This window comes from Scleropages formosus, chromosome 20, assembly GCF_900964775.1.
Source record: "Scleropages formosus chromosome 20, fSclFor1.1, whole genome shotgun sequence".
Classification (NCBI taxonomy): domain Eukaryota; kingdom Metazoa; phylum Chordata; class Actinopteri; order Osteoglossiformes; family Osteoglossidae; genus Scleropages; species Scleropages formosus.
Window position 1 is genome coordinate 20531164 of NC_041825.1, and position 12924 is coordinate 20544087.

Consider the following 12924-nt stretch of genomic DNA (forward strand, 5'->3'; position numbering starts at 1 on the left):
GTGGGCGTGATGCACACTGGCGGCGTTTATAGAAAGGCCGGTTTGAAAGGCCAACTGGCGAGTCCAGGTTGAGACGGATCAGCTGAAAAAAAAGCAGCCGATCTACTAATGCTGCCTTCGCTACAGAAATCTGTCTCTGCATCCCCATCATGCTGTTCTCCAAAAAACAATGCAGTGACAGGAGTATAGCGGGGTCTCCCGTGAACCAACACTAAGGGCACAAATGAATCCAGGGATCTGAACCTGCAACTTGCTGATCACGAATCGAGTACGTTCGTCACAACGAGCACGGCTGGATGACCTACCTTTCCGGAAGCTTTGGTCTTGCTGCTGTGGCTGTTGGGAGAAGAGCTCACATCCTCGTGCATCCGGTCCAGGAGCCAGAGGAGGAACTCCAGAGCATCGTGCTGAGAATTGCCCCGGAACTGGGAGCCATACTTGGCCACGACGCTCTGCGTGTGAAAAAGGGAAGGATGGAGACGGGTTTACGTAAACGAGAAAGAGGTTTCCCTGTAGAGAGAGGAGTCCTGCTCACTGGGTCTAAATCGCTTCACGAGAAGCAGTGTCATCACAAGTTTCATACTGAAACTATTTAAAAAAAAAAAAAAAAACAAACAAACACAGCTCACATTTATACCGTGGTACAAAAAACTTGGAGCAGCAGCAGTAGTAAGCCATGTACAGCACAACCTGCAGACTACAGTGAACTTTGACTCAATGCAGAACAAAACATTCTTCAAATCTGCACATCGAATGCAATCTTATACATACTACGCCGCAGCAAGAGTTCCACGCTGCTCCACCTCTGTCTGATGGTCTTACTCATGCAGGGTCCAAAATGGAAAGCCCAGAGGTATTCAGGTTTGGCCCCACTGTGGTGGAGTGACCTCCTGCTGTCCCTCAAAACTACTGAATCCCTCCCAACATTCAAGAAGGGCCTCAAAACACCTGTTTTTGAATCCGTTTCTCTCCTGACACTTACAGAAAATTAACCCAACACCATATGCTTAAATATCTATGTAATATGCTTAAATATAATAATTTATCTGATACTTCTCAAAATAGCTATTTCAGTAAAGCATTGCAGTAAACCAGTGGTCTAAAGAAAAAACTGTCTGTCGAATGCACTATTGCTTTCTCCGAGGTACATATCACCGTGTAGAAAAGCATGTGCCAAACGAATGGATGTGAACGTAAACCCCGCTCACCCTGCCCAAGAACAGCAGAAACCACGAATTAGCTCGGAGGACGTAATTAGAATTGACGCGGCAGACCGCAAACAATCCACGGCCGCCGACGAGAACCTGCAGCCGGAGAGTCCCGCGCCTCACCTGGCTCGACTCCGCGTTGTATCGCCGAAGAGGATCGCGCAGGCTTTGACCGCCGACCTCCACGCGGTATTCGTTCGCCATTCTGAGAGCACGTGTCCCCGGCTCTGCCGACAGTGACATTTAAGCAGATATTTAACCCGACGTTCCTCGATAATGGGTCCAAACTTTTCCACGGGATCCGCCAGCGCCAAGAGAAAACGAACGCCAGTCGATATTAAATAAGCAGGATGGACAGACATTCTATAATCCTATTAGCTCTGCCATTCGCCCCCTTGCTGATGCTCCTCTGGGTTTTGTGGGCAAGGTTTGTATCTCGCTGATCCCCCCCCCCCCCCCCCCACCGCTATCCCTGCGATCCTTACATCTGCAGCCTCATCCTGCCAGAGTCTAAATATAAACAAGGGAGACCCCCTGACTGAAGATACAAATTAATTACCTAAAAATCATAACAAGAAAGCCTAATGAAGGAGGTCATTACAACTAATCATCCATCCCCCTCCCCCCCGCCCCGAAGGACAAACTAAAGTGCTAATACAGCCAGTACTTAAATAGTCACCATCAGCAAATGGGGGGATTGTCTGAGTGAAGCTCTTGACACCAAGTTCCCAAGGTCACAGTGTGCTGCACAACACTGTGGGAGCAAAAACAGGCTTGGCGACATTATCTAGTGACGAGATTTCCTTAGGATCCAGGCGACGGCCTTTAAACGCAGAGGGTCCGCCCAAGCGGGAACGCGGAGCCGCTTCGGCGGTTCAGCGCTGCCTCTTTGGTAAGAACCTGCACCCTTCTGGGTCAGGTGTCCTGCTTGGAGTACTTTTCCCAGCCACGCCGTGATGGAGGCTGGCTTCTCTCTGGTACCCTTCCTGGCTCCTGGGGGATTAGAGTCCTTCGTGATGCGGAAGAGTAAATAACAGCCCTCAGCTGCACTCTGTTCCATATCCCTGATATCAATCTCCATTATTCACCTGAGACACACACCGCAGACAGGCTTGACACCTCTCTCCAAGAATAAATGCCAAGAAAAACATGATTTAGCACTTTTTCCCGAGGACATAACCAGACATGAAAATAATCTTTTTTTTAAAACGCTGCTTACTATTTATACGGATAGCTGTAATGCATAATATTAGTAAAGTACAAATTTGCCCCTTTGCACATGAATTCTACGTTGTTCCAGCAGAGCCTATATAATCTGCCAACAGAACACACTATAGACTGGAGACACTGTACAGACTACATATTGTACTGGGTAGAGCCACCTTCTTGCAATCAAAGGACTTGGGTTCAAATCCCACTTCCCACAAATACTCCAAGTACACACACACACACACACACACACACACACACACACTTTCTGAACCGCTTGTCCCATGCAGGGTTGTGGGGAACCGGAGCCTAACCCGGCAACTCAAGGCGCTAGGCCGGAGGGGGAGGGGACACACCCAGGACAGGACGCCAGTCCGTCGCAAGGCACCCCAAGCGGGACTCAAACCCCAGACCCACCGGAGAGCAGGACCCGGTCCAACCCACTGCACCGCCGCGCCCCCCCTTACTCTAAGTACCTAGTAGTATAAATAAAGGAATCACTATTAGCAGTTTCAAGTACACTCCACATTCTAAGTCACCTTGGACAAAGGCACCAGGTAAATGAATGAATATATGTCAATATACAGTATACTGCTCTCCCACGGAAACACTGTAGAGTGGCAAAAGGAAAAGATTAACGTATATTTGCTCTGCTCGGTACTTTCATTCTTTTTCCGCTTATTCAAGCCAGATCAAGTTATTTAATTACACTTTTACCACTACATCGATCACTGCTGCATGCTGTCATGTTAGCGCGGCCCCAACGTTCATTTGATTTACGGATGCCGTGAAATGCCTACACAATTACCGCACACTTACTACAGTAACTAAAACAGCCTGCATTCCGTCGCTTCCTCGGGGTCTGGAATGAATGACACACAATGAAGCCTCCACGTTGCTGAGGTTCATCAGCGATGACTAGACAGAACAGTCTCCTACTTTAGAACTGTCAGTTTCCAAATCGATCGTGGAAGACATTCCAAGCCCTGAATTTACCGTGGTGCTCATGGGGAAAACGCTGGTCCGTACATCCATCCGTTATCAATAACCGTTTGCTCAGTGCAGGGTCGTGGTGGTTTGTAGCCGATCCTCAAAGCAGTGGGCGTGAAGCAAGATACACCCCGGATGGAGCACCAGTCCACCGTGCACCTGCGGAGACCAACTACAGATAAACCCCAGTGTTTGCTGTGACGTCTAACAGCTGTTGATGTCCCAGCGCTGGTCTCCATGGTGAAGCTTCACATCTCCGATATCGGGTGTGTAGACACTACGCATGTCACAGCAACGATGCCAAGATAACTTCCCGTTTCACTAAGGACTTAACGGACAGTTAGCCGTCACGTCGTAGACCACATCCCCTTAAGGAGGTTGACCGCTGCACCGCCCTCAACACCCACACCAGATGCCAAAGTTCTTCCATTTACCTTCTGCGATTGAAAGGATAACACTTTTACCGAGAGACAAATTTGAAACAGAACTTGAGTGAAAGGGGAAAAAGAAAAGAAAAAAAAAAGCTTACACACCTGAGCCTTGGGGTCGCTTCCTACTTTTATAGTTAACTGGCCCAAGAGATGAGTCTTCCCTTAAATCACACGTAAATATTTACCATCCAGAGCAGAGAGCACGGATTGATGTCATGAAAGACTAACCCATAACGCACACCATTTAGAAGCTCGGCTCATTTGGCCGACAAAGACGTCACACGCGGGACAGCTGCGACCCCCTTCTAGACTAACAAATCTGCCTAAGCCAACAAAAGTTCAGACACCACAGCAGGCAAACTTCACGCAAGCCCGCGCGGCCTTGCTCCGCAAACTTGTTAACATAAGCAGAGGACGTGGCCGCTAACTCTGGGATTAGGGCGCCACGCAAAGAGACGGCCGCCCTCGCTCTCGTGTCATCCACGCGTGACCTCGGTGTGAACTGTGAGGAACTCGGGGGGGGATAAAGCAGGAAAGCCCCCCGCACGTCGGTGTGCGTATGAGCGCACGTGCGTGTTCGCGCGTCACCTGGCAGCGTGGGAAATCAACTTTGCTAAGATTCCACAGTGGCAGGTTGACAGTGGCGACAAACTGCGGCCCAAGCCAGCCAAACCGTTTGACCTTTGGCGTGCAAGGCTGTTGACGTAACCTATGACACGCCTTGCAGGAATGCGCCTCGGTGCCATCCGTCTTCCATTTACCAGTGTGTTCCGCCGCCTCCTGCTGCTGCTGTTCCTACGACAGGAGGAACTGTGCTCATACCAATGATTGCACAAGAAAGACGAGAGACAAAAGTAATGGATGCTGTATGACCGGCGAGGCAACGTGGCCACCGCACACCAGGAACAAAACGCAGCGCCGCCATGCGAACAACCTTCCTTCCCGTAGATCGACGTCCTGCCACGAAGCAGCCGGCTCCAAGAAAGGGTTCCGCCGTGCCATCTTGCAACGGAGACCCCTGAAGTAGGACACGCGGGAGGGCCCGCGGTCCCTTCGGCTCCTCTCCTAATATTCCGTAGCTGCATACGTATTAATATGCAAAATAAAATAAGTTGTTCCCATGTCAGATATGCAACATTCAAATGATAACTTATTGTTCTTAGCAAAGAAAACAGCCTCCAAATCAGTCCCTAGCACTACATCATCATCAAAAATCTAAGAAATATACATAAGGGTAATAAACACCAGTAAAGGTATAATTTCTCTACCCCGACAATAAACGAGCACACGTTGGTAGCAAACAGCCAAAGGGCACGTTCAGCTGGGTTTACCACAACCCCGTTTTCATCCTTGCGGGACACAAGCTGCGTTCGCAATAATGAAAAGCACTTCCTCGTAATGTTCCTCACGGTCTTTCTCCGGGCTGCGCGAAGGACACCTTACGGGTTTAACCGGGCTAAAGAGACATCGGGTGCAAGAGCTGGGTTGGCGGCACGCACCTCCTCCACACACCGAAAGGGAAGCTCAAGCGCACCCGCTCTACCTGTTCTACCCCTCTCGAGAGCTGCTCTGTAATGTTAGACACACTCTCCATGAAGCGCGAGGGGGGTCTGTAACATAACACGCTTCCCTTTAGAAAACAAACAATGGCAGCTTAGAGCGTTTCGCTGACTTCCAGGCAACGCGGTTCACCCGCGAGACGCCCATCCAGGCATTCGGGCAGACGGGAGGCACCGAACGCCGTCGGCCACCGCGTGCCGCCGAAGGTTCCCGAGGGCGAGCAAAGAAGGCCGCCTGGCGGACCCGACCCTGACGCAGCCAAGCCGACGGTTTACCGCCGAAAACGCTTTCTACGCAGAAAGCCAAGCGAGCCACTTTTCTATCACAAGAAAAGAATCACACCGGTGGAGAGAATCTAAGGAGAGGAAGAGGAAAAAGTGCTCCAAGACCACTCTGTAGCGCCTGGATCACGTGAAGCGATAAACCGTCAAATCCCTATTTAACGCCCCCACCCATTTTTGAAAAAACCCGGTATATATTTTTTCGAGTAATCAGAAAAGAATGCAAAAAAAAAAAAAAGACAGCGGCGGCAAAGGTCAAAAGATGTCATTTGTTCACAGGATGCTAGGGGGTAATGCCCGATGTACTTGTGGCATCTGCATGAACTTTTTAGGGAGAGAAATGATCGATTTCACTACCATATGACCTCTAATAAGTGCCCCCCACCCCCTTTTGGAAAATGTAACGCCCCTGGGGGCGTTAAATAGGGATTTCACGGTATAAGATACGTATACAGTATAATGTGCTGTATATGTGAGCCTATGTGGAAAGATATACAATATGCAGTCAAACTAGGTGTTCATTGGCAAGGCAGAACACGTGAGATGGGTTTTTGGTAGAGCCTCATTTCCTCCTGTTCCTTGACCTCCTTTAGAAGATGCAACCTGAAGAGTGGACCTGGTCATTCCCGAGTGACACAAGGGGCTAGGGAGGGAGCGCTCGCAAGAACCGACCTAGAGAAGATAATTAATACACGTTATGTCATACGCATCATGTTTGCTGCTGCTCTCTTCAAAATGAGCTCAAGACCCATCCAGGGATCTCCTCAACTAATGGGACAGTTCAGTCGCACTTAATTCTTTCACAACATTTCAGAGGGGAAAGCATGTCCTTGTGCAGCAGATAGCAGATGGATCTTGTGCGCAAAAGGTCCTTATTTCCAGGCCAAGCAGGAGCATTAACGCAGAAGCTCTGGGAAACGTGAATAAAAACGTTCAGCTTTATGAGTAGATACAACATAACACTAGGTACTTTCAAATAAACACACCTAAGAAGCAGACTAAACATGCCGATCCATGTGCGTATACCCCGCCACAGACCATCCCGCACCCAGCAGCACCCTTTGCCAGGGCAGCATGATTAAAACCAATAAATCACACCCGGGCCCAAGGAGTCCTTACAAATACCACGCGGACATATCATCATTCCACAAAAAGAACCCTCGACGACAACAAAAATCACTTCTGCACCTTTATTTAAACGTATAAGCAGTTTATCCACTGAAAAACCAAAAGATGCCAAACCACGTATGAAAACTAGAGAAGTCGCAAAGAGGCCACGTAACTCCACTGAGAGATGATTCACAGGTGTGTGTGTGTGAGCGCACACAACACATTAACACCTAGGTAAACCTGGGAAAGAGAAAGGCCACAAAATATCCAGAACATACCCAAAACGGACCATAACCGAACAAGTCACTACAGCAAAATTCTGATGTTAGCCATCTCCATCCTCCCATCTCCATGTCTTTGGAAGGGATTCATGGAATAGTGCTCGCTGTACTCAACGTACCAACTTGTAATTATGCCGGAAACTTATTATTATTATAAGGTTCAACTGCCACTCAAAATCGAGGCCTTCCAGATATCTGAGGTTTATTACGGCAGGATTTTTCTTTTTTACTCCCATGTTTCTCAGACTAATGCCTGATGTTGAGCTTGAATGTTAATTTTGCGGGCTGACCCAGCCCCAGGCATTCTCCTGCCCACATGCACCCGCACCCCGCCCCCGCGGCCGCGGCCCGACACCTGGCGACTTCCGTTCACATGCGCTCGAGAAGCCCGCTGCGCTCGCCGCCCTCATCAGAATGCGGGGAGGCCGCCGGGCCCGTACGCGCCCAGAAAAGCAAGCGGCGTTCCGCCGCGACATCCCAGGAATGCAGACGAGCCATTCCACAGTGCTGAGTGTGTGCGGCAGGTGGACGGCGTTGGCCGGCCGCTCGCGAAGCACACAAAAAACGTGCGCGCCCCCGTTTGAGTGCGATTAATAAGTCTAAACACTGTATAAACATACCAGTGCAGGAAAACAACGCAGATGGACAAATTATGCTTAAATTAACTTTTTAAGGCTTAAATTAAGTGCATTCAATGCTGCTACAACTAGTATTCCACAAGAGCAGGGATCATTTTAGTTTGCGCTTTAATTCGGGCGGCACGGTGGCGCAGTGAATAGCGCTGCCCTCTCGCAGCGCCTGGGTGGAACGAGAGAACGCGGATTCGATCCCCGCTCAGTCTGTGTGGAGTTTGCATCTTCTCCCCGTGTCTGTGTGGGTTTCCTCCAGGTGCTCTGGTTTCCCCCCATAGTCCAAAGACACATTGTTCAGGTTCACCTGTACTGTGTGAGTGACACCGAGTGTGTTCCACTGATGTATGGATGAGTGACCCAGTGTAAGTAGTGTATCTAGCAGTGTAAGTCACCATGGTGAATAAGGTGTGTGGGCTCATAACACTACATAGAGTTCATTGGAAGTCGCTTTGGAGAAAAGCGCCTGCTAAGTAAATAAATGTAATTCCTCACAGAGAAACACCCAAAAATTATACATATACAGTAAACCAGTTGAATGCCACATTCAAAAAGTACTATTGAACACCCAGACATCCCTTTCCAATGGCAAATCACTGCAAAGTCTTCATTTAGGAAGAGCTCAAGGCAGAACTTCTTTACCAGCAGTCAAATGCGGTAAAGAAATCAGCATGCTGGTTAAAAAAAAAAAAAAAGACACGTAGCTTGTCAACGGCCCTTTTAAACGTGAGGAGAACCCTGCTGTTGAGCTCTTACGTCAACTAAACCTCAACATCTGGTCACGACTTCCATCACAAGCAGCTCTTGAAGGGTTCAGCAAGGTCCCTCGCTAATAAATCCATCCATGTCCCGCTGTACCTCCGCTATACCCTCTAAATAACTACGGTTTAGCTTCATCACCTTGCAATGCATTTCAATTTCAAAAGCTGACTAACGGACCCGTCTCACCACATCAGCTACCTTCATATTTGCGACGGATCAAAGCGAGCGTTTCAAAATCGAAAATAAAGAGACGGGACTGCTTTCAACATCTCGCAAACGTTGGCTCAACAGCCAGCGTCCTCAGCAGAGCCGTCACAGTCTCAACGTTGCCGGTTTGAGTCACGCTTGCGCTCGAGGGAAAAACATTCAAAGGTCCAGAAGAACGAAAACATCCGGACCCAGATATTTCTAAACCGCCGAGGCTCCGATACCTGCAAAGGGAGTTCTCGCCGAACAGCCAGAAACACACGGAATCCAACGCTGATGCGTGACCGGATGCTTCACTCGCTTTTCTGACATCTAACTTAACGCAAAGTCGGAATGAAGCACGAACAACCATGCTAGAAAAACGATCTGCTAATATCAGCTACTTTATCATAATCCAGCAGGAGAATTAAAATGAAATCCCGAAATTATTGCTTCGCTCTTCGGCAGTTCAGTAGCCGCAGATCTGACACGTTATGATACGACTATGTAAGAAAGGGAACACGAATAGCCCGACTGTGTAATCCCTTATCTGCGCCACCTCAATATCTCATGGCCAACACCGACGCAGCCGCCCACCCCCCCACACGGAAGCACTTTGGGAGCCGTAGCAGGACAAGTACGGAAGAGTAGGCTCGTGAGGGCCGTGCTTCAACAGCAGGCAGCGTTCGCGGCAGCACAAAGCTCGCTTATCTCCGCACGTCGGAACGAAGACGCACAGCGGTAAAACAGGTTCGACTTCAGGAGAAGAACCGCTTAAGCGTTGAGAAAGTGCTTTGGCAGCTGATGTTCAGAATGTGCTCCTTTGGTATTCAGAAGGCTGTATCTGACTGGGGTTGTGCAAGAGGTGACAGTTCTTCAGGAGATTGTGTTCAGGTGACTCTGATGGTTTGGAGTGTTCAGGAGAAGGTGTTTAGGTGATGCTGATAGTTAGTGATGTTTAGGCAGGGGTTTTCAGGCGAATTTGATGGTGTGCAATGTTCGGGAGGTGGTGGTGATGATTAGTGGTGTTCAGGAGGTGGTGTTCTGGAGAAGGTGTTTAGGTGATGTTGATGGTTAGTGATGTTCAGAAGGTGGTGGTGATGGCTAGTATTGTTCAGGAGGTGGTGTTCAGATAATACTTTTTCTCAGCAACATTCAGGAGGTGGAGGCGGCAGCGGTGACATCCTCCTTCAGGTGTCGTTCCACCTGTCTGCCAGCTTCCTCCACACTCCTCCTCTGCTGCTCTGTCACACAGTGCTCACGGTCGGAAGTCACTCACTCAGCTCCTCGGGTAAACTTTACACCGCGTACAGGTCACTGCTCATCAGCGTACACAAAGGTTATGAAGAAGTCATAACCCGGCCTGTAAACACCGGCGGTGAGCGGTGAGGTAAAGCGCAGCGACTCTCTCTCTCTCTTTCTTTCTCTCTCTGTGTGTGTGTAGCGCCTCGAACCCGCACCCACCTTGAAGTCCACGGACAGTTGCGGCGTGTACTCGAGCGTCCAGAGCGCCCGGATGAGCGCCGCCAGCTGCTGCGTGACTTCGCCGCCGAGCGCCGCCGTCGCCTCGTCGCTCCGCAGCAGCAGCCCGTTGAGGCGCGAGCGGCTCACGAGGTCCGACTTGTAGCGCTCGAGCCCCAGGTACTCGGCCAGCAGGTCCGTGTTGCTCAGGCACTGCACCACGGCGTTCATGAAGCACGTGTTGCCGTGGTTCTTGAGCCCCAGGACCCCCGGGGTTTTGTCCCCGTAGCACCACGAGAGCCTCTCCTTCACGGTGGAGCCGGCGGCGGCCGCCGGGAGCGCGCTCCTCTTCTCCTCCTCCTCTTTCTTCTCCCTCCGCACCTGGCCGCCTAACCCTTCTCCTTTCGGGTTCCCCGCTGAGTTGGCGCCCAGCGTGCAGGGCGCGCTGTCCCGGAACCCGCCGTCGTCGTCCTCGGCGTCGCCCGCGCCCGCGTCGCCCAGGTGCGCCAGAGAGCCCAAAGTCCGGAGCACCTTGCTCATGAACGTGCCCACGGAGCGGAGCGACCTCCGGCGGAGCAGCTTCCCGGGTCGCTGCTTCTCCTTGCGGATCGTCGACTTGCTCCTCATCGCCTTCTTCTCCTTGTCTTGCCGCTGGTTATCCATATCGATTCTTTTTTTTTTTTTTTTTCCCCTTTTCTTTTTTTTTTAATAAATATATATTTATTTTTTTAAAAAAAAAAGCGCGCGCACGCACACCTGGGAGAGGCGGGGAGGGGGGGGCGCTCCTCTACCTGTGCGCCCGAAGTTCCTCCGCGCAAATCCCACGCCGGCGAGGCTCGCGCTGCGGGGGCACCGCCGCTCCGGCGCCAAGGCACATGACTAACGTTCCGCGGACACGGCCGCGGGGCTCTGCCCAGCCTACAGGAGCCGCGGACACCTGCAGGAACTCACCTTTCCCGTGAACGCGGAGCCCATGGTGCGCGCAACGGTCACTTCCTCCTCTCTCGCTCTCTCTCCTTCTGTAGCGCGCGCGCGCGCGCGCACACACACACTCTCTCTCTCTCTCTCTCTCTCTCTCTCTCTCTCTCTTTCTTTCTCTCTCTCCTGAAACACGCAGAGAGACACGCTGCCGCCCTGCCTGCTCCCTCCCACTCGGAATATCATTAGCCTGGTTTAGTTCGCGGAGGTGCTGCCGCTCGAGCTGTTCGAGGGTCGCGCGCCGGCCCACAAACAGCACACCGAACCCCCGCGAGCTCCGGCGCTGCGGACGACAGCGCGGCTACGTCGTTCCCCTAAGAAGGCGCGGAGAACGTCGTAGACTTGCGATTCACATGTGGGCCGAGCGTCGCTGCTTTCCCAGTCCCGGCGTAAACGGCGTTATCAGTCAGCACTCACAATCATTCGATACACATTACAACAAAAGAATCCACGTTGTTTTAAAAGAATTTTAAATATTTTATGGTTAAAGCCGGGCTGCTGCGAGTACGTGGCGGTACCTCAGCGAACTGTACGCGGCCGAACAGGAAGCAAAACGAACAGGTGGAAAACAGCCCGGTGTTAAACTTTAAAGATGTGTACGGGTACACAGTTTTCCTCACAAACACCTTTTTTAAAAAATAAAAATAAAAAAGTCATTTTAAATTAATTCATAAAAGCCTTTTTTTTTTTTTTTTGCAACGTATCTGCACGGTAAAGTGTCACGATGAGACAGAGTCACCAACAGGCAGCGAAGTTATCTGCGAAGTGTGGCGGTATAAATTATAGTGGATTTATTCTGTTAACGACAAACTATTGTTAGAGTCTGAAAACCTCTAAGTGCCTCACTGACTTCTCCACTTGGTTTTCTCCCTGCCCATCTATACCGGCGCTAAATATTCAGAAAAGCTGGAAAATCATTGCCATGTATTTTGACACCATCAGTGCTAAGGTCCAAGGGAGGGGGGACACATTTATATTTATTCATTTTAGCTGATGCTTTTCTCCAAAACGACTTACAAGGTTAATGTACTTACGATTATTTACCCATTTATACAGCTGGGTAATTTTACTGGAGCAATTTAGGATAAGTACCTTGCTCAAGGGTACTACGCTACAGGTGGGGATCGAACCTGCGACCTTTGGCTCCGAAGGTAACCGCTATGCTACCGGCTGTCAGAATTCAGAATCGGTTTTATCGGCCAAGTATACCTGAGCGTACAAGGAATTTGTTTCCGGTTTAGAGCAAACCTACAGTGCACATTCACACATACAGGCTACATACGATACGCACATACTAAACTAGACAGACTCATACAAACGTGATTACCGATAATGCAGCAGACAAGAACGTAGTATAATGCAGACAGAACACTAAACCATGCAAACGCAATACAACTAAATGACCGAGCACAGAGCGGTGCCGCTGGAGCCCATGCGGGACCATACCGAGGTGCTCAGGAGCCACCTGCTGTTTCCCGGGGAATGTACTGTACATGCATGGTACCGTGGAGTGTCCAAGGGGCCTTCCGCCCACAATCTAATATTGAAAGTTATTAGTGGGCTTGTTGTTTGGAATACAGCAGCGATGAAGGCAAGCGGTCGCTCGGACAAAAGCGTAGCTCTCGTCCCCGATGCTGCGGGTAAAGGAAAGTCGAGGGCGACGGAGCAGAGCCCCTTTCCCCAGTGACCACACATTAGACTCAGGCCTCCATTGCATTCAATTTCACAGTTCGCCAGGACCACAAATTACACTTTTCGGACACTGCGTTTCAGTGTGCGCCATAAATATAACTACGGAGAATTTAGAGGGCCGTGGTACGCTAATTCCATAGAGAAGC

At 50.3% G+C, this 12924-nt stretch overlaps 1 protein-coding gene across 3 annotated transcripts in view; it reads right to left on the reverse strand.

Moving 5' to 3' along the window:
• usp43a (ubiquitin specific peptidase 43a) overlaps positions 1-11160 on the reverse strand; it is a 90967-nt gene extending 79807 nt beyond the window's left edge. For 2 of the 3 annotated variants that reach the window (XM_029246627.1, XM_029246625.1), the window contains exons 1-2: positions 10112-11160; positions 306-452 (exon numbers count right to left, since the gene is read on the reverse strand). In XM_029246627.1, coding sequence (XP_029102460.1) covers positions 306-452; positions 10112-10771 — 807 coding nt within the window. In that variant the 5' untranslated portion in view covers positions 10772-11160. Of the gene's footprint in view, positions 1-305; positions 453-8892; positions 8949-10111 lie in introns of those variants that run through there. The other variant, XM_029246628.1, reaches the window with a different exon arrangement.
• Between the last annotated feature and the right edge of the window lie 1764 nt (positions 11161-12924).